This window comes from Geotrypetes seraphini, chromosome 10 (genome assembly GCF_902459505.1).
Source record: "Geotrypetes seraphini chromosome 10, aGeoSer1.1, whole genome shotgun sequence".
Classification (NCBI taxonomy): domain Eukaryota; kingdom Metazoa; phylum Chordata; class Amphibia; order Gymnophiona; family Dermophiidae; genus Geotrypetes; species Geotrypetes seraphini.
The window spans coordinates 19,507,669-19,527,212 of NC_047093.1; the positions used below are offsets into that span (position 1 = coordinate 19,507,669).

At 44.8% G+C, this 19,544-nt stretch overlaps 1 protein-coding gene across 2 annotated transcripts in view; it reads left to right on the forward strand.

Moving 5' to 3' along the window:
- The window catches only part of C10H17orf75 (chromosome 10 C17orf75 homolog), a 41,002-nt gene extending 21,458 nt beyond the window's left edge, over positions 1-19,544 (forward strand). For both annotated transcript variants that reach the window (XM_033960845.1, XM_033960846.1), the window contains 7 exons: positions 6,645-6,767; positions 8,945-9,002; positions 9,910-10,029; positions 10,417-10,481; positions 10,595-10,731; positions 14,151-14,254; positions 17,307-19,544. In XM_033960845.1, coding sequence (XP_033816736.1) covers positions 6,645-6,767; positions 8,945-9,002; positions 9,910-10,029; positions 10,417-10,481; positions 10,595-10,731; positions 14,151-14,254; positions 17,307-17,528 — 829 coding nt within the window. In that variant the 3' untranslated portion in view covers positions 17,529-19,544. The remainder of the gene's footprint in view (positions 1-6,644; positions 6,768-8,944; positions 9,003-9,909; positions 10,030-10,416; positions 10,482-10,594; positions 10,732-14,150; positions 14,255-17,306) is intronic.

Consider the following 19,544-nt stretch of genomic DNA (forward strand, 5'->3'; position numbering starts at 1 on the left):
AGAGGAAGGAAGACATGATCATGTACCTACCCTGAAAATAATATCTAGTGTTTTTTGAGCCTAAAATTAATATGACACTGTCTTATTTTTGGGGAAACATGGTACTATTAAGTCAACATCTGTTCATTAGTGACTACAATTATAAAATGTAAGCTTAATTTGAGAAGATTTGCAAAATAAGCATGGCTTTCGTTTCAAGGGGACGCTGATGAATTTCAGTTGTACTAGAGATCAAACCAAAATATAAGTGTTGGAAAAATTGCAGAGATAAATACAGTATAAACCACCCTTCTTTAGCACTCTCCAGACCAGTAGAGGTTAACTTTACGAATGGGTATATATCTAATCATGACCAGCAGGTGGAGACTGAAAACAAAACTTTGGGACAGTATATCCTAGCCCCTCCTCTCTATTTCCCTCAGTCTTCTTTCAGTCTCCAGCAGGTGTGAGTGATCTGTGCCCATCTCCCTTGGTAGGGCTGTTGGAATTTGTTTAGGGGTTTATTGTCCCTGTTTTTGGCCGGACGGAGCTTGGTCGGGCCCTGTTTGGGGGTTTGTCCGACCTCGGGGGTGTCAAACCCGGCGGGTCACGAGCGGGGTCCCTCCCCCCACTTCCTCCACCTCCCCACATTTTTTTAGAGGAGCCTCAGCAGTAAGCCTTGCCCCCTAAGTCAAGCAAGGCATATTGCTTCGAGAGCCTGTGGAGTCTGTTCTGTAAAAAAAAAAAAAAATCCTGAGGTAGTGCTGGTCTGAAGGGTTATTTCCCTTTAAGAAAACTGTATTTTACTGTATTTTTTCATGTAACCGGCACTTTTTTTATAGCTAGGTCGCGTATGGAGCAATTGTGCCCTTCTCCGGGGGAGTAGGACACATTTGAGTCCAGCCGCGAGGCACTCGCGGCCGGCCTGAACTCGGCGGTTTGGGTCGGTGAGGTGGTGGAGCTCCGTCGGCAGCGGCTGCAGGCGCCCAGAGCTCCCCGCCGATGGTGCCTCGCGAGTCGGCAGGGAACGGTGGGGAAGCCCGGTCTTCTCCGTCCGCCCACGGAGGGATTCCCCAAACCGCCGACGGTCGGGTTTTAGAGGATTCCCTCTCAGCTGATTTTTTGACAGCTGATGCCGGCTTGCCTGCTTTAGCGGCTGAGACTATTCAGGTTTCTCAGCCACTTCAGGCTATGGAGGGAGCTTTTTTGGCGGGAAAACCGCCATCTTCTCTGTCTGGCCCCTCCATTTTGTCTTCCACCTCAGGTGACCTTCCCCCTGTTTTGACTATGCAGGGGCAAGGTTCTGTGGCAGGGAGTCCCTTGGGACCCTCGGGGGGTTTTTTCTCCTGAATTTTTCTTTTCTTTATGCAGAGCCTATTTTCAGGCGGCTGGGGGTCCCGGTTGCGCCCAGGGGGTTTCGGGGGGGTGGGTTTTCCTCCGCGCTCCCTGCGGCTTTGCCTCTCTCGTCTGGCGTGACGTCCCTTCCGCCGCCTCCCTTGTCCAAGCGTCCGCGGGTGTCGTGGGACGAGAATTTGTGGTCGGAGGAACGGGTCGGTCTGGAGGAGGACCTGGACCTTTCTGAGGAGTTCCAGGACTCTCTGGAGGGGACGGAAGCTGGCGGCGGGTTGTCGGATTTCCCGTTCTCCAGTGACGAGGCGTCCGTGGTGCGCCTTTTTCAGAAAGATGAGCTGCCTGACCTTATTCAGCAGGTTTCTTCGGTTTTGCGTTTTGAGGACGCGCCGCCGGAGACTCCGCGTGTGGGGGACCCCCTGTTACGGGGGATCCGTTCCGTTTCCCGCTCTTTTCCTATGCATCAGGATATTCGGGATATTATTCTGGAGCAGTGGAAAACGCCGGAGACGCCGTTTCGACTGGCGCGCAGCATGGCTCGCCTGTATCCCATTCCTGAAGGGGATCGGGCTACGTTAGCTTCGCCAGTCGTGGATGCGGTGGTCTCGGCAATTTCCAAGCGGCATACCGTTCCTGTTGAGGGCGGTTCTGCCTTGCGGGACTCTGAGGAGCGCAAATTGGAGAGCATCCTTAAGCAAAATTTTCAGGTCTCTGCCTTTGGGGTCCAGGCGGCTATTTGTGGGGGACTGGTCGCTCGCGCCGTGTTTCGGTGGGCGGAGCGGGTCTTGGATCGAGAGTCTGACGACTGGTCTCTGGTGGATCAGGAGGTAGCGAAGATTGAGATGGCGGCCTCATTCCTCTCAGATGCTCTATAGGACTTGGTGCGGATCTCGGCTAAGTCTATGGCTTTTGGCGTGGCCGCAAGGCGTGTGTTGTGGCTGCGCGCTTGGGCGGCGGATGCTGCGTCCAAAGCTAAGCTTACTAAATTTCCCTTTCGGGGGTCGTTTTTGTTTGGAGAGGACTTGGATAAGTTGATTCAGACTCTGTCGGACTCGAAAGTTCCCCGTCTGCCGGAGGACCGTGCCCGCCCGGCGTCTCGGGGGGGTGCGGCCCGGGGGCGTTTGCGGGATTTTCGCAAGTATCGCCCTGGGCGTGGGGCTGCTTCTTTCCAGTCTCCGGGATTTTCCCGGGGTCGGTTCTTCCAGCGCATGCAGCCCTTTCGGGGGGCCCGTCGGGGGGCAGGGAATCCCTCCGCCGGTTCCCCCGCTTCCCGTCCTGCACAATGACGCCTTGCCGGCGCCCCCTTTGGTTCCGGTGGGGGCTCGGCTGCGCGAATTTTTCCCCAAATGGGCCGAGATCACGTCCGATCAGTGGGTCCTGGAGGTGGTGCGGGACGGTTATGCCCTGGAGTTCGCCCGCTCTCTGCCGGATTTTTTTCCTAGCTTCTCCATGTCAGACTCCGGGGAAGACGCAGGCTTTTCGCCAGACCCTTCAGCGCTTGCTAGATCTCAGGGCAGTTGTTCCGGTGCCCTCTCCAGAGTGGGGCACGGGCAGGTACTCCATTTACTTTGTGGTGCCCAAGAAGGAGGGGACTTTTCGGCCCATCCTCGATTTGAAAGGGGTCAACAGGGCTCTCAAGATTCCCTCTTTCCGTATGGAAACTCTGCGGTCGGTCATTCTGGCGGTTCAGCCGGGGGAGTTTCTCACTTCTCTCGATCTGACGGAGGCCTACTTGCATGTTCCCATTCGGGCCTCTCATCAGCGTTTCCTGCGCTTTGCGATCTTGGGTCGGCACTATCAATTCTGTGCGCTTCCCTTTGGGCTGGCCACGGCTCCTCGGACGTTCACCAAGGTGATGGTGGTCGTCGCGGCAGCCTTGCAGTCGGAGGGCATCCTGGTACACCCCTACCTGGACGACTGGTTAATTCGGGCAAAGTCGTTGCAGGAAAGCTCCCGGGTTACTGCTCGGGTGGTGGAGTTTCTCCGGTCGCTGGGCTGGGTGGTCAACCTTTCCAAGAGTCGGTTGGTCCCGGCTCAGCGTCTGGAGTACCTAGGGGTGCTGTTCGACACCTCCTTGGGGAAGGTCTTCCTCCCAGAGGGCCGGGTGAGCAAATTGCAATCTCAGATTCGCCTGCTTTTGGCGTCCCGGTGTCCTTGGGCGCGAGATTTCCTCCAGGTCTTGGGGTCGATGGCGGCGTCCCTGGACGTGGTGAGGTGGGCGCGGGCCCACATGCGTCCTCTCCAGTATGCTCTGCTCCGGAGGTGGTCTCCCCAGAGGCACGGGATGGATGTTCCGGTTCCCCTGCGAGGCTTGGCGCGCTGCAGTCTGCGTTGGTGGCTCCAGACCCCTCACCTGGTTCAGGGGGTGGGTCTGGATCTCCCGCAGTGGACGGTGCTCCTGACGGATGCGAGTCTCCTGGGTTGGGGGGCTCAGTGTTTGGGTCACTCAGCTCAGGGCACCTGGTCCGCGGAGGAGGCCGCCTGGTCGATCAACATGTTGGAGACCAGAGCGGTCCGTCTGGCGCTGTTGGCTTTCCACTCCCTGTTGCTGGGCAAGTCGGTCAGAGTGCTGTCGGACTATGCCACGGCGGTGGCTTATGTCAATCGTCAGGGGGGCACCAAGAGCACTCAGGTGGCGCAGGAGGCGGCTCTGCTCATGGTTTGGGCGGAGTCCCATCTGCTGGACCTCTCGGCCTCTCATATAGCCGGAGTAGAAAATGTTCAGGCAGACTTCCTCAGTCGTCACTTCCTAGATCCAGGAGAGTGGTGTCTCGGCGCCGAGGCGTTTCAGTTGATAGTGCAGGCTTGGGGGCAGCCCCTGATGGACCTGATGGCCACGGGTGGCAACGCCAAAGTGCCCCGCTTCTTCAGTCGTCGCAGGGACGGTCTGGCCGAGGTCCAGCAGTGGCCAACGGAGGGGCTGTTGTATGTGTTCCCTCCTTGGCCGCTGGTGGGCAGAGTGCTTCTTCGCATTGTTCACCATCCGGGTTTGGTGGTGCTGGTGGCGCCGGATTGGCCTTGCCGTCCGTGGTATGCGGATCTGGTGAGGCACCTGGTAGCGGATCCTCTTCCTCTGCCTCTCTCGGACGACCTTCTGATGCAGGGTCCCATTCCCATGTTCGACCCGTCTCCCTTCTGTCTTACGGCGTGGCTCTTGAAAGGGGTCGCCTTAGCAAGAAGGGATATTCAGACAAGGTGATCTCTACTCTGTTGGGGTCCCGGAGGCTTTCTACCTCTCGGGCTTATGTGCGGGTTTGGCGTCTCTTTGAGGAATGGTGTCGGGCGCGGGGAGTGACCTCTTTTCGCGCTTCTCTGCCTCACATTCTAGAGTTCTTGCAGGATGGCCTGGATAGAGGCCTGGCTTGGTCTTCTCTCCGGGTTCATCTTGCGGCCCTGTCGGCCTTTCGAGGGTTGGTGTCAGGTCAGCGTTTTATCGGCTCTTCCTGATGTGATTCGGTTTTTGCGGGCGGCCAAGTTGCTTAGGCCTCCCCTACGGCCCTCGGTTCCCTCTTGGGATCTTAATCTGGTTCTCTCTGTTTTGGTGCGTCCGCCTTTCGAGCCCTTGGACGTCTGTTCTTTGAAGGACCTTACTTTGAAGGCGGTCTTTTTGGTGGCCATTACTTCTGCTAGGCGTGTTTCTGAGCTGCAGGCTTTCTCTTGTAGGGCTCCCTTCTTGGAGTTTTCTAGGGAGCGGGTCGTCTTGCGGCCTGTTCCTTCCTTTCTGCCGAAGGTTGTTTCTCCTTTTCATGTCAATCAATCGGTGGTTCTCCCGGTCTTGGGTGGTCGGGAGGGCTCTTCTGAGCAACGGCAGCTGCGCAAGTTGGATGTCGGTCGGGTCCTTCGCTCTTATGTGCAGCGGACCCAGGAATTCCGGAAGTCCGATCATCTCTTTGTCCTCCTGGCGGGTCCTCGTCGGGGAGCTGGCGCTTCTAAGGCTATTATTGCGCGCTGGATCAAGGAGACGATTGCTTCCGCTTATCTTCTGAAACAGCAGCCTATTCCGGAGTTTCTCAAGGCTCATTCCACTCGGGGTCAGGCGGCTTCTTGGGCTGAGTCGTCGCTCGTGCCTCCAGTGGATATTTGTAAGGCTGCGGTTTGGTCCTCCTTACATTCCTTTGTTCGTCATTATCGGGTTGATGTGCAGGCGCGTCGGGACGCGGTGTTCGGTGAGCATGTACTGGTATCGGCCCTTCGGGGGTCCCGCCCGTGAGAGGGACTGCTTTGGTACGTCCCATTCGTAAAGTTAACCTCTACTGGTCTGGAGAGTGCTAAAGAAGGAGAAATTAGGTTCTTACCTGCTAATTTACTTTCTTTTAGCTTCTCCAGACCAGTAGAGGTCCCCACCCTGTCTGTTGTTGTTGTTGTTGGGGCTGTTGCGCGGGCAGTTTTTGGTTTTTGCTGCGGGTTCTAGTATTTTTCTAGGGCCGGGGAGAATTGAAGAACAGCGGCTGTGGCTCGGCTGGCTTAGCTGGCGAGCTGTGGGGACATTCTTCCTTCAGGAATTTCTCCTCTGCATTTTCCAACAGCATTTTGGGTATGTTATTTGTTACTCCTTTCGGAGTATTGTTTTTTCTCTCTGTTTTTTTCCAGTTCTTGGTTCTGCTTGGCTATTCGGCAGACTGAGGGAAATAGAGAGGAGGGGCTAGGATATACTGTCCCAAAGTTTTGTTTTCAGTCTCCACCTGCTGGTCATGATTAGATATATACCCATTCGTAAAGTTAACCTCTACTGGTCTGGAGAAGCTAAAAGAAAGTAAATTAGCAGGTAAGAACCTAATTTCTCCTTTCTTTTTACTACATTTAAGCTGCATATGATGCTGTACAGTTTTGTTTTAATTGGATTTATTTTCAGTTTCCAATGGCAGCTCAGGAAGTCGGTGAAAAGAAACGCAAGCAATCTGTCTCCTTTCATTGCTTCTAGTTGAGGAAATCATGTACCTCGGGCTAATATGTTTGAAGAATATTGTGCTGTTATGTAGGTCACCATCAGTGTTAATGCAGTAACTCTGAGGTGTTCAAGTGCAACAGCTGTAGGAAACTTTTTTTTTAACCTGAAAAGTGCTTTTAATATTAGTGCACAACTAAATGCTATAAAATTTCAATTTTTAAGCAGGATGGGAAGCTGAACTGACAACTGTTGATCTGTGTATGATACTTGCCTTTCTAGCGTTCTCTCCAGTCCTGATTTCACTCCATTATTATCCTACTTGGGCATGGTCCTAGGGTTATTAAGTGAGACAATAAAATCACAAGTTTTAGAGTAACACATCTGCATGTCATGTTCATCTTATAAATTTAATATATTTTCCTTGTAGTTTGCCAGAATATGCACTTGGTTGTTACTACTGCCTTTTCCAGCAAGAAAAAACAGACTCAAACAGTCACCACCCAGAGTATGTGATCTGTTTCTTGGGAGGGTCTGAGAAAGGACTTGAACTATATCCTTTTGCAAAGTGTACAGGAAAAAAAACCACCTCATCTAAATGCTCTATCTACCATTACTGGCATGGGGGACATTGGTAATAGAACCAAACAACAGAGAAAAGTCCACTCTGCACAAATCCCCAAGGAGTCCAGAAGAAGAAGCAGAGAGCCTGGTCGTCAAACAAACTTTGTTGTTAATACAGGATATCATCTAAACAAACATAGGACTCGTCACGGGCCTTGTTTCGGCGAGCGAGCCTGCCTCAGGAGTCCTAAAACATATATAATGATAAAAATTCTAAATAAAAGCAATAAAGTAACATGATATAAAAGCAATGAAAATAGCATAGGATACAGTAAATACTATACCAGGTTGTTAGTATGATGTTAGTCAATGTCCATAAAACCATGCCAAATCATAAAATATATTGTAAAGAAACGCAACAAAAGGATAAAACATAAAATAGTTAATACATTGTGAAGCAGACAAAGAAAACATATCTAAAAGAACAAAGAACCAACTAGGTGTAAGAAAATTGTAACAGCATAGAACTCTAATGAAAAATCCGGATGAGGTCAAAAGACTCAACTAAAACATTGCTGCCCTAAGAATTGTAAAACAAAAATTTTTATTTATTTATTCACTTTTTTCTATACCGTTTTCCCAGAACGGTTTACATGAATTTATTCAGGTACTCAAGCATTTTTCCCTGTCTGTCCCGATGGGCTCACAATCTACCTAATGTACCTGGGGCAATGGGGGGATTAAGTGACTTGCTCAGGGTCACAAGGAACAGCGTGGATTTGAACCCACAACCTCAGGGTGCTGAGGCTGTAGCTTTAACCACTGCGAATCTCTTAAAAAAAAAAAAGTGTAAAAATATATACAGCTAAAGAACCTTGGAAAGCTGGACACTACAGAAACTAAACATAAAGAAGATTGACTCATTTGAGCTTTGGTGCTGTGGACCGCCAGAAGATCGATTCTGGAAGAGATCAAACGGGCTACGTCACTCAAAGCCCAAATGATGAAGTTGCGACTGGCTTATTTTGGTCAGACCATCAGAAGAGAGAGATCACTGGAGAAGGACATCATGTTTGGGAAGATCGAAGGAACCAGACGAAGAGGGTGACCTGCAACCAGATAGCTGGACACGTTGAAAACAACCATGGAGATAAAGCTGGAGGACCTTTCCGGACTAGCACAAAAACCAATTTAGATCCACAATTCATCAAGTCGCTAGGACTCAAGCGCGAGTCGATGGCACCTAACAACAACCAGAGAATCTTGAAAAACGGGCTCTCTCTGCTTCTTCTTTTGGACATTGAACGTACTTGCAGTGTATCTTAGAGATCAGGTGTGTTGCTACTGTTTCCATATAGTTACAATTGAGCTTGGCTATCAACACTTCCCCCCCCCGTTTTTACAAAACTGCGAAAGCGGTTTTTAGCGCTAGCTGGCGCGCTGAATGCTCTGAGCTGCTCCCGATGCTTATAGGAACTCTAAGAATCAGAGCATTTAGCTCACTGGCTAGTGCTAAAAACGGTGACGGGACTAAATCGCGCGAGACAACGGCGCGCCGACAACTGAGCGCAAGGTTGACGGCGTGCCGAAGAAAAGCACTATTTTAAAGGGCTCCGACAGGGGTGTGGGGGGAACCCCCCCACTTTACTTAACAGACATTGCGCTGGCGTTGTGGGGGGTTTGGGGGGTTGTAACCCCCCACATTATACTTAAAACTGAACTTTTTCCCTAAAAAACAGGCAAAAAGTTTGGTTTCAAGTATAATGAGGGGGGTTACAATCCCCCAAACCCCCCACAATGCCAGCGCGATGTCTGTTAAGTAAAATAGGGGGGTTCCCCACCAACCCCCCCCCCGTCGGAACCCTTTAAAATAGTGCTTTTCTTCAGCGCGCCGTCAACCTTGCGCTCAGTTGTCTGCGCTGTTGTCGGCGTGCCGTTGTCTCGCGCGATTTTGTCTATGAACCGCTAAAAACAGTTTCGCGGTTTTATAAAAGGAGGGGGAGGTTATAAGACAAGTCCAATAAATTCTTTATAATCTCAGAAGGTGAAGACCTATGTGTTTAAACCGTAATATATGCACAAAAGTTCAGGCATAGGAACTAAATAAGTAGAGAAATGTAGCAGCTATCAGTTGATAAATCTAAACGGGTTTCCTTAAAATAACACGTTCAGACTGGAGCTGGATAAGTATACCGAAGGCCTGAAAAATAAGGTGGATCCTGAGGTAAAATCATGATGTTGTTAAGGAAAATATTGCAGGGCGTCTGATTCACAGAAACCTCTCTGCCCTGTAATATATTTTACAACTGAATCTTCCAATTCAGATCCATGTAAAGCATCAGTGTTGCATGCGGGAGTTTATACAGTGTGCAGGAGTGAACAGATGGGTAGAATGCCAGGGGGACTTGAGGTTAGGAGAGGTTGAATGAATTATGGAGCCCCAGTTTAATCCCGGTCTGCTTAACTGCTAATAAGCATATTGTTCACCCACTCTGTGTTCTTGTTTACTACCAATATCTTTAGTTTCTTCTTGCTTTCAGTAAAATATACCATAGTATAGTGAATGACATTGGTGTAATTTTACCAGCTTGCTTTTGGTTAGAGGAGGGGATTGCAAAAGATAAAGAAGCCATATTGGTAGTGGGGGAGGGAGCTATATTCCCTCTGAGCTGAGCACAGGAGCAGTCACTCATAAATTCTAGGAGCATCGCTCACAGATTTTACATGGTGGTTCACATAAATACTTGCAAATCGGGCAAATCTTTAGTGTTTAGAACTTGTTGCTCAAATGAGAAAAAAAAATTTGCACACACCTAAGCTAGTCTTTAAGAGGGGGCACTGGGAGGGAGTCTAAATTCATTAGCACCCATATTTGTTGGAGGCCTTGCCTCCTATCATGCCCACATCCAAATTACACTCGTGGTGAATAACATACGTAAGATGGCACCTTTCTACTCTTCCTTTAGTTCAAGAACAGTATCGAGGAACTGTTTACAGGGCAAATATTTGCCAGAACTCTTAGGCTGGAGCTGAATGGAGCTTAGTTTATAGTATACGCATCATCTGTGGGAGTGGGACAGTTTTTTTAGAACATGTGGAAATATTCTGATTTCTGTTTTAATTTGTCACAGATATGTAATCTTGAGTCTTGTATTAAACCCTACCTACACAGCTGGTTTGAAGACTGTGTGTTACCAATACAGAGGACAGTCCAGCTCTTCCAGGAGCAGCTTGCCTTTTTACTGCATGCTGTAAGTTGAAAGAGAAATATTTGTCTTAAATGCACATACAATTTGTAATGTTTCAACATCTTGCATGGTAATTTAAAAAAAAAAAAAAGTTTTGCACTTTGTACTGTGCCCATGAACATTGACTGAATATCTAAACTGCATTTAGTAGAGAAAGCACACTATGCTGCCAATTTGCAATTGAAAACCGGAAGTAAGATGTATTTATGAAGAGACAAAATAAAAAGAGAAAGTACCCAAAAAAAAGGTCTGGATGCTTCTATCGTAAAACTGTGGGGGGGTTTAATTGTCTCCTGTGTTCTTACTTGTGTTATCCTTTTGTTTATGCATGCTCTGCTATGAAATTGATATCATCTGATTTTAGCAACAGAAGTACTTTTTATGTTGAAGGCTTTGAGCTACACTCCTGTTGAAGTTAAGGAATCCGATGACAGAACAAAGAAAGACGTTGATCGGTAAATAATATTTATGTGAAGAAAAATATATACAGTAGGGAAAACAAGCCTGCATGCTTGTGAATGGAAATGTTCTGGCCAGTAAATGGGTTCTGTGTTTTGTTTTTCATTAGGTTTCTGAGTGCTGCTAGTTTACTAGGCCTTGTGCAGGAAGGCACCATGACATCTCTCTGTATGGCCATGACAGAGGAGCAGCACAAATCAGTCATTATAAACTGCAGTGGACCAGTTCCTCAGTTCTACAATGCAGGTGAAAGTTCCTAGCTGTAAGCTTCTTTACCCATCTTCCGTCTCATATTAGTAAGGATTATTCTAACTGCTCAGGTTTCCATCTCAGGAACAGGCAAGACAGACAAAAAAGGTGACCCTCTGCTGTTCAGTTGCTGCATATGGTGGTATAGATAGATTTTTGATGCTGGACAAAAATTTCAGAGTAGAAACATAGAAAGATGACGGCAGAAAAGGGCCAAGGCCCATCAAGTCTGCCCACTCTATAGACCCTCCCCTTAAGATTAGCCAATGTTTTGCCCTGACCCACGTAGTGATCCCACATGGGCGTCCCATTTATTCTTAAAATCTGGCACGCTGCTGGCCTCGATTACCTGTACTGGAAGCTTGTTCCATTGATCAATCACTCGCTCCGTGAAGAAATACTTCCTGGTGTTGCCGTGAAATTTCCCGCCCTTGAGTTTGAGCGGGTGCCCCCTTGTGGTTGAGGGGCCTCTGAGAAGGAAAATGTTATCTTCCACTTCTATACGTCCGGTGACGTATTTAAACGTCTCAATCATGTCTCCCCTCTCCCTGCGTTCCTCGAGAGTGTAGAGCTGCAAATTGTTTAGTCTTGCTTCGTACGAGAGACCTTTAAGCCCTGAGACCATTCTGGTGGCCATCCTTTGGACCGACTCAACCCTCTGCACGTCTTTGCGGTAATGTGGCTTCCAGAATTGCACGCAGTATTCTAGATGAGGTCTCACCATGGTCCTGTACAGTGGCATTATGACAGCAGGCTTTCTGCTGACGAAACTTCTACGGATGCAACCCAGCATCTGCCTTGCCCTTGAGGGAGCCTTCTCCACCTGATTGGCAGATTTCATGTCTGCACTAATGATTACTCCTAAATCTCGTTCCGCTGAAGTCCTGGTCAAGGTCTCCCCGTTTAAGGTATAAGTTCTGCACGGGTTTCTGCTACCTAGGTGCATGACCTTACACTTCCCAGCATTGAAGCCCAGCTGCCAGGTTGAGGACCAGAATTCCAATGTACGCAGGTCCTGCGCCATACTATCTTGTAAATTGCTCTCGCTTACCATATTACATAGTTTGGCGTCGTCGGCGAATAATGTTACTTTACCTTGAAGCCCTTGAGTCAGATCTCCTATGAATATGTTGAAGAGGAGCGGACCCAAGACCGAGCCCTGCGGCACCCCGCTGGTCACCTCCGCTGTCTCAGAGAAAGTACCGTTAACCATCACCCTCTGAAGTCTGCCACTCAGCCAATCATTGACCCATGCCGTTAGAGTCTCTCCTAACCCCATCGATTTCATCTTGTTTAACAGTCTGCGATGTGGGACGCTGTCAAAAGCTTTACTGAAGTCTAGGTACACTATGTCCAGTGAATCTCCTTCGTCCAGTCTTTTTGTTACCCAGTCAAAGAAGCTGATGAGGTTTGATTGGCAGGGCCTACCCTTGGTGAATCCATGTTGATTGGGGTCCCGTAGATTCCCTTCGTCCAAGACCGTGTCCAATTGGCGTTTGATCAGTGTTTCCATAAGTTTGCATACTATCGATGTCAGACTCACCGGTCTGTAATTTGCAGCCTCTGTCCTGCAACCCTTTTTGTGCAGAGGAACGACGTTAGCTGTTTTCCAGTCCAAGGGGACTGTCCCTGTACTCAGTGAGAGATTGAATAGCTCGACCAACGGTTCTGCATGGACATTACCTATCTCCATGAGCACTCTGGGGTGCAGATTGTCCGGTCCCATGGCTTTGTCCACCTTGAGTTTTGTTAGCTCAAAGTAGCTCGAGTATGTCGATTGCCATGGCTTCACAGGCAGTGGTGTAGTAAGCAGGGAGGCAGTCCACCCTGGGTGCAGACACCCCTTCTCCTCTCCTTCCCCCACCATGTGCCTTCTCTCTCCCCCCTCCCCCACCCCCGCTGCCATACCTCTAGCACTTCCCTGGCACAAATAGCAACTTCAACCTGCTGCTCGTGCCAGCTCTCCCTTTAATGTCACTTTCAGATCCCACACCTAGGAAGTAGCATCAGAGAGGAGAGCCAACATGGGCAGCAAGTTGGTGATGCTGCTTATGCCAATAAAGAGGTACAGGGGAAGGGAAGGGGCACACACTTAGGGGGGGATGGAAGAGTGGGGGGGCGTCCCTTCCTCAGGCACCTCTCACCCTTGCTACGCCATTGCATAAATGGAATAAAAATCTTAGTTTCATTTGAGAGAGGGTTTTGTTTGCTTGTTTAATAGTTTAAAATAGATGGCAGTTGGCACTCGCACTGTCTCTGTCACTTATTTTAAACCAATGATGAGAACATCCAGCCTTCAAATGGCTCCATACCAGTCAGGTCTTTAGTTTATCCTTTTTAAAAAAAAAAAAAAAATTCTTTATTCATTTTTCCATCTTACAACAAGTGCACAATACTACATCATATTAACTGTTACATATCACTTGATATTCATACAATTATGATTTACATGAATTTATTCCTCCCCCTCCCACCACACTTCCCACAATTAATTTTATTCAAAATATCATTTATATATTATATTTCAATCTATTAATCAGACCTTTAAAATAACTATTTACCCTCCCCCATATGTACATTTATTTTCATTAGGAAAATGATGTCTATTCATTGCAATAATTTGTTAATGGCCCCCAAATCATTTTAAAATTCTTATAATTCCCTTTTTGTATGGCAATTGATCTTCCCATTTTATAAATATGACATAATGAATTCCACCAAAATGTGTAGCTAACTAAGCCTATTGTAATTTTTCCAATTGTTGGTAATATATTGTATGGCGACTCCTGTCATAATTAACAAAAGCTTGTTATTATTTGATGAAATTTGAATTTTTGCTCTCATTGACATCCCAAACAGAATTGTATCATATGATAAAGCAACATGGTTTTCTAGTAAACAATTAATTTGAGACCAAATTGATTTCCAAAAAACCATGATACAGGGACAATATCCTTAATATGCATGAGAGTTTGTATGGGAATCTCTCATGTATATTTATTAAAGCCTAAGCTTGGGGGGGGGTTTCAGTTAATTAAATAGCTGCCTAAAGACAACTCAAATTCTTAAAACCAGTTATTGAATATTTAATACAAACAAATATTATTTAAATCAATTCAATTTTAATCTTATCTCCCACAGTTCATTTCATTACAGTACTTTTACAACTTACCAATGCTTAATTTATTAATAAATATCAGAAGAATTTAGTCAGTGAACCCAACCCCCATCACTCACACGCACTTCCCAACTTTCACACACATACTACAGTCATTGTGATTACTTTTATCCAAAACTGGATCTTGGTTAGTTCATGAGTATGAGCAGGTTTCCCATCCCTGTAAACAACAATTTTACAAAGGAAATTTGTGCCTGATAACATTTTACATCATTTTGTTAACAAATTTCTTTTACAGGAAGAAACAAGTTCTGTGAAGACTGGATGCAAGCATTTTTAAATTGTGCTGAAAGAGGAAATCCTTTTCTTTTTCGACAAAAATTAGAAAGCTTTAAGTTGAAGGTAACTTTTAGATATAATTAGTAAACAGGTTAACGAAGCCCACAGAGATTAGTGCTTAAGTGCTTTAATTCACCATTCTTTTCAGTTTGACAATATGGATCAATTTTTAAAAGTGTCATAGTAGCACTTATTTAGAAAAATAAGGAATATTATAACTAAATCTGTGTGTGGGGGGGGAGGTTAAGTTGTGCTGTTGTTAACATTTAGAAGATTCTGTTTGAGTCGCATTGTCTTAAGTTTTGCATTTATAAAGTGCACAATGTTGCTGTAAATTCTATATTTAATTTAGAACCTGCCTAACTATAAATATCACCTTACAGAAAGAACACATTTTAGTTGTATTCCCTATTTTTAGTGAAGAGGAAAGGGATTTAGATACAGTTTACGCTTTTTCACATAACAAGCAGTTTATATACCGCAGGACTGTGACGTTCTATGCAGTTTACAAAAGATAGGATGTACAATTAAGTTGAAATTAAATGCCCAAATGATTAGAAAGTAAGATTGTAAAGATCTATGTGGTTTACAAATTTTAAATTATCCAAGTAATTGAAAACTAACTACCCAAATATTTAGAAAATAAGTATGTCTTTAGATGCCTCCTAAATTCCACATAGGAATTGGAGGACATGATTAGTTATTTCCCCGTCCCTGGAGAGCTTACATTGTTTGTGCCTGAGGCAACAGAGGATTACATAATTTGCCCAAGATAGGTTGGTAGGATTTGAACTGGGCTTTCTGGGTTCTTAGCCCACTGCTGTAGCCACTAGATTACTTTTCAACTCCAAAAAGCAGTAGTGTCTATCTATATAAAGATAGTTCATCTGCTAACTACTCTTGCCTGCAAAATTACTTTACCTGACAGTGCATTTTCTGGTAATAGCAAGTAAAGAAGAACAGCACATTTGTGGGCAAACTATTCCTTCAAGGAGTGCTCAGAAATTGAATACCACTAGTCAGAGATTAAGTGGAAGCTATTCAGATGCAGCACAAAAAACAGGCAGATAGGAAAATCCACCCAAAAATAGGCAGAAATAAATCCAAGCTAAGAAATCTATAATGAGCAGCTGGAGACAATGGTACCATCACTTCCAGCTGCATTTCCCCACAAAGTAACACTTTCAAAAGATTGGGCTACTTTGTACAGATTTTCAAAACCCAAATCTACAAATAAATAATTGCATGAATACTGTCATTAGAACAGTGAGAATGACCAGACAGACGGATCAGGAAGACCCAACACAGGTCATGTTTCAACTATAAAGCCTTCTTCATTAGTCCCATTGTGTGGCCAACCAGTGCTTGGAAATACAAATAATGCAGATGCAAATAAAGTTCACTGGCGGAATTCCATCTTGACCAGTGCTAAGAAAAGCGGAAATGTCAGTGTAACATGGATTGATTATCTGAAGACCTTTTGACACCATCTCATACACCTGGATAATAACATTGTTTTGAACTGTAGACAAACCATGCACTAAAAAAAAATATTTATTTTTTTATTGTGGAGGGTGTGTCTTGGGGCGGAGAGTGGGGATTTTTGCACAAATCAATGCAGCTATATTACTGTATGCTAATTGATTAGCGCCTGAGCCCTTACTGCCTGCAAAATAGGTATTGGGAAGCACTTGCACACTATTTTTTTAATGGTCATGTGCTTAGCATATGGCTGGTTTTCTGTTTCTCCCATTGATGGTCATTTTACTGCTGAGGTAAAAATGATCTTAGCACATGGAAATAATCGTGTAAGACAGGGTTGCCCAAGTCCGGTCCTCGAGATCTACTGGCAGGCCAGGTTTTCAGGATATCCACAATGAATATGCACAAGAGAGATTTGCCTGCACTGCCTTCTTCGTATGCAAATCTCTCTCTCATGCATATTCATTATGGCTATCCTGAAAACCTGGCCTGCCAATAGATCTCGAGGACCAGACTTGGGTAGCCCTGGTGTAAAAATATGCTAAGGCCACTTTTTTCACCACCGCTTAGTAAAGAACCCCTAAGAACAGCAAATGAAAAGTAACTTAGGGACATAGGACATGATGACAGATAAAGACCATATTGAGTCTGCCCAGGACATCAACTGTACAGCTCTACAGCCCCTCTTATCTCTCAGAGATGTTCTGTGCTTTGTTCTGTATTTTCTTGAATTTGGATACAGTGCTCTTTTCTTTTTCTTTAATCTTTATTCCTTTTTATTTCTTTCAACAAGTGTACAATATTATTACAATTAATTCACATAACTCACTTGACATTCTTACACAATATTATTATACATGTTTTAATTCCCCCCCACCCACCTCCCATCCCTTCCCATATCAATAAAATAATCTATCCAAACATATACATACTTAGACATCCCTCTTCCATAATACAATTAATCATACTTTAACCTATCCCTCCCCCCACCCTTTCTTCCTCAAACTCTTTTTTCATTTTATTATATACATTAATGCACAACAAATATATCTCTTCATATTACATATATCCCCTAATATTTCATAACAACATATTTCCAATAATTTTACCCCCTTTCCTTTTCTATTCATACATATATACCATGTTTCTTATATCCATTAATCAATTGAAATATACCGCTATTTAATTGGATTATCCTATCACCCCCCCATTTCTACAAATTATCCCCTAAGGAATACAGTGCTCTTTTCTACCTCCACGGGGAGGCTGTTCCATGCACCTGTTCCCAATTCTGTAGAAATTCAGTCCTTGATTACTTCTGAATCTACCTCCTTTCAGTGTCATTCTGTAACCCCTCATTCTAGAGTTTCTTTGTTGTTGAAAGAGGCTCACCTCCTGTATCTCTTGGAGGTATTTAAATGGTTCCTTATTGTCTCTTGGTTCCAGCCTTTCCTCTGGTCTACAGATCTATGTCTACAATATCAAGAAAATTAATTTTGTTCTACCAACAGAGATCATTCATTTTTGATCTGTGTTGGTTTTTTTTTTTTGTTTTGTTTGCTTCTTTACTCTGCCTATTGTTAAAGAAACAGTTTTAGTTCAAATATACCCAGTTGTTTGATTTTCTTTCCAGGCGACACAAGACATGAACAACCTAAAGCGTTTTATCCGTCAGGCAGAAATGAGTCATTATGCCTTGTTTAAATGTTACATGTTTCTGAAGAACTGTGGCAATGGAGATGTCCTGCTAAAGATTGTGAAAGTTGAATACGCAGAAATGCCAGAGGCCGACAACGTAGTCAAGGTCCTGGAGGAGTTTATGTATGAAGAAGCAGCCCTGCCTCCAGTTTCCTAGGTTTGGGTTTTGCCATGTCCTTAGAGATATTTGTTTACTTCTTAAAGTTACTTTCACTTTTGATGTTGTAAATTGGGATCCGAACTTGAACATTTCAAATTTGGAATTAGATCCAAGGGCTCCTTTTACGAAGGTGTGCTAGCATTTTTAGCGCATGTACTGGATTAGTGCGCGCTAGCCGAAAAACTACCACCTGCTCAAGAGGAGGCGGTAGCGGCTAGCGCATGCGGCATTTTAACGCACGCTATTCAGCGCATTAAGGCCCTAACGCGCCTTCGTAAAAGGAGCCCTAAGTGTTTACTTGTACTTCCTTACTGAATGTGAAAACTGAAGAAGGATGTGACGTTCCTAGGAACTGAAGCTCTTGCTGTTAACATTTTTAAAGAAAATCAGAAATCATCATCACTTAGTAATGAGATCTGGGGATAAAAATTAAGCACTAAAACATTTAACAGAAGCAGTCTGCATCCTCCCTGAAGTACATAGGGGATTGCTAACTATCTTTCTCCATCCAGGCAGGCTCCATCACTTTTCTTGGTTCAATTTGAATTGTACCCTAAGACTCGCCCCTTCCATTCCCTCCCCAATTTCAGTTAGAACCATTCTATCCAAAATTTTGTACTGCCCTAACACTTATAAGACTAGTTATACTGGGTCAGACCAATGGTCCATCTAGCCCAGTTTCCTGTTTCCAGCAGGTCACAGTCAGTCCAGGTCACAGTACCTGGCAGAAACCCAAATAGTAGCAACATTCCATGCTGCTGATCCAGGATAAACAGTGGCTTCTCCGTGTCTGTCTCAATAGCAGACTATGAACTTTTCTTCCAGGAACTTGTCCAAATGTTTCTTAAACCCAACTGTGCTGTAACCCATCCTCTGGCATCCTCTTCCTATTTGTTTTAAGTATTTCCATGTAATTTCATTGAGTGTCCCCTGGTTTTTGTACTTTTTGAAAGAGTGAAAAATGGATTCACTCTTACTGTTCTATACCACTTGAGATTTAGTAGATCTCAATCATATTCCCCCTCAGCTGTCTCTTTTCCAAGCTGAAGAGTCCCAACCTCTTTAGTCTTTTCTCATACGAGAGAACTTCATCCCATTTATCTTTTTAAAAAAATATACCACAGCTTTTAATGGCTTATCAGTCGGAGGTGGCATGGCACTGGGAATACATTAATCTCCTTATCTTTTCTTTCCTTACATTACTTTATCCTGTTTGTTTTATGATTTTCTTTTCTTTTTTATATATATTGTTTTTAATTTTTGATTGAAAAATGGCTTTGTTAAGCTATGCAGGAAAGGTGGTATATTGAAATATTTAATAAATAAACCATAAATTGTTTTGTGAGGAGACCAGGGGGAACATGGGCTTATTCATAGAGAAACAGACTAATGTTCAGCTTTATTATTTCTGTAAACTACCTTGGGTGAATTTATTCAAAAAAGTAGAAAATAAATCCATTAATATAGATATTTCTGCAGATTGTCCAGATAAATTTTTCTGCCTCCTCCTCCTTCTCATAATGTAAAGCAGTTGGTGAGAGATGGTAGACCCCAAAGTTGTGTGTTAACCATTATAAAGAAGCAGCTTTTTTGCCCTTTTTATAAGCTTAGAAATCCAAGGTGATAGCATACCCAGTTTCTTGTTTCCAACAATGGCTAATTCAGGTCATAGGTACATGGCAAAATCCCCAAATGTAGCAAGATTTCATGCTGCTTATCAAGGGGCAATTAGTATAAGATGCATGAAGTCCTTCATGATCTTCTGAAGGACCCTAGAGATGAGTGGAAATTATGTTATGGGGTGGAAATGATGTTCCACGGTATGGAAAAAGCATCTTAAGTCTGAAGTTAGGGTATTGAAGGGTTAAGCTACTTTTTAAAATCAAATGTCACTTGTTTACTCTTTCCAAACATACTAGGACTAGGGGGCATGCAATGAAGTTTCTAAGTAGTAGATTTAAAACAAACTGGAGAAAATATTTCTTCACATGTGTAATTAAACTCTGGAATTCA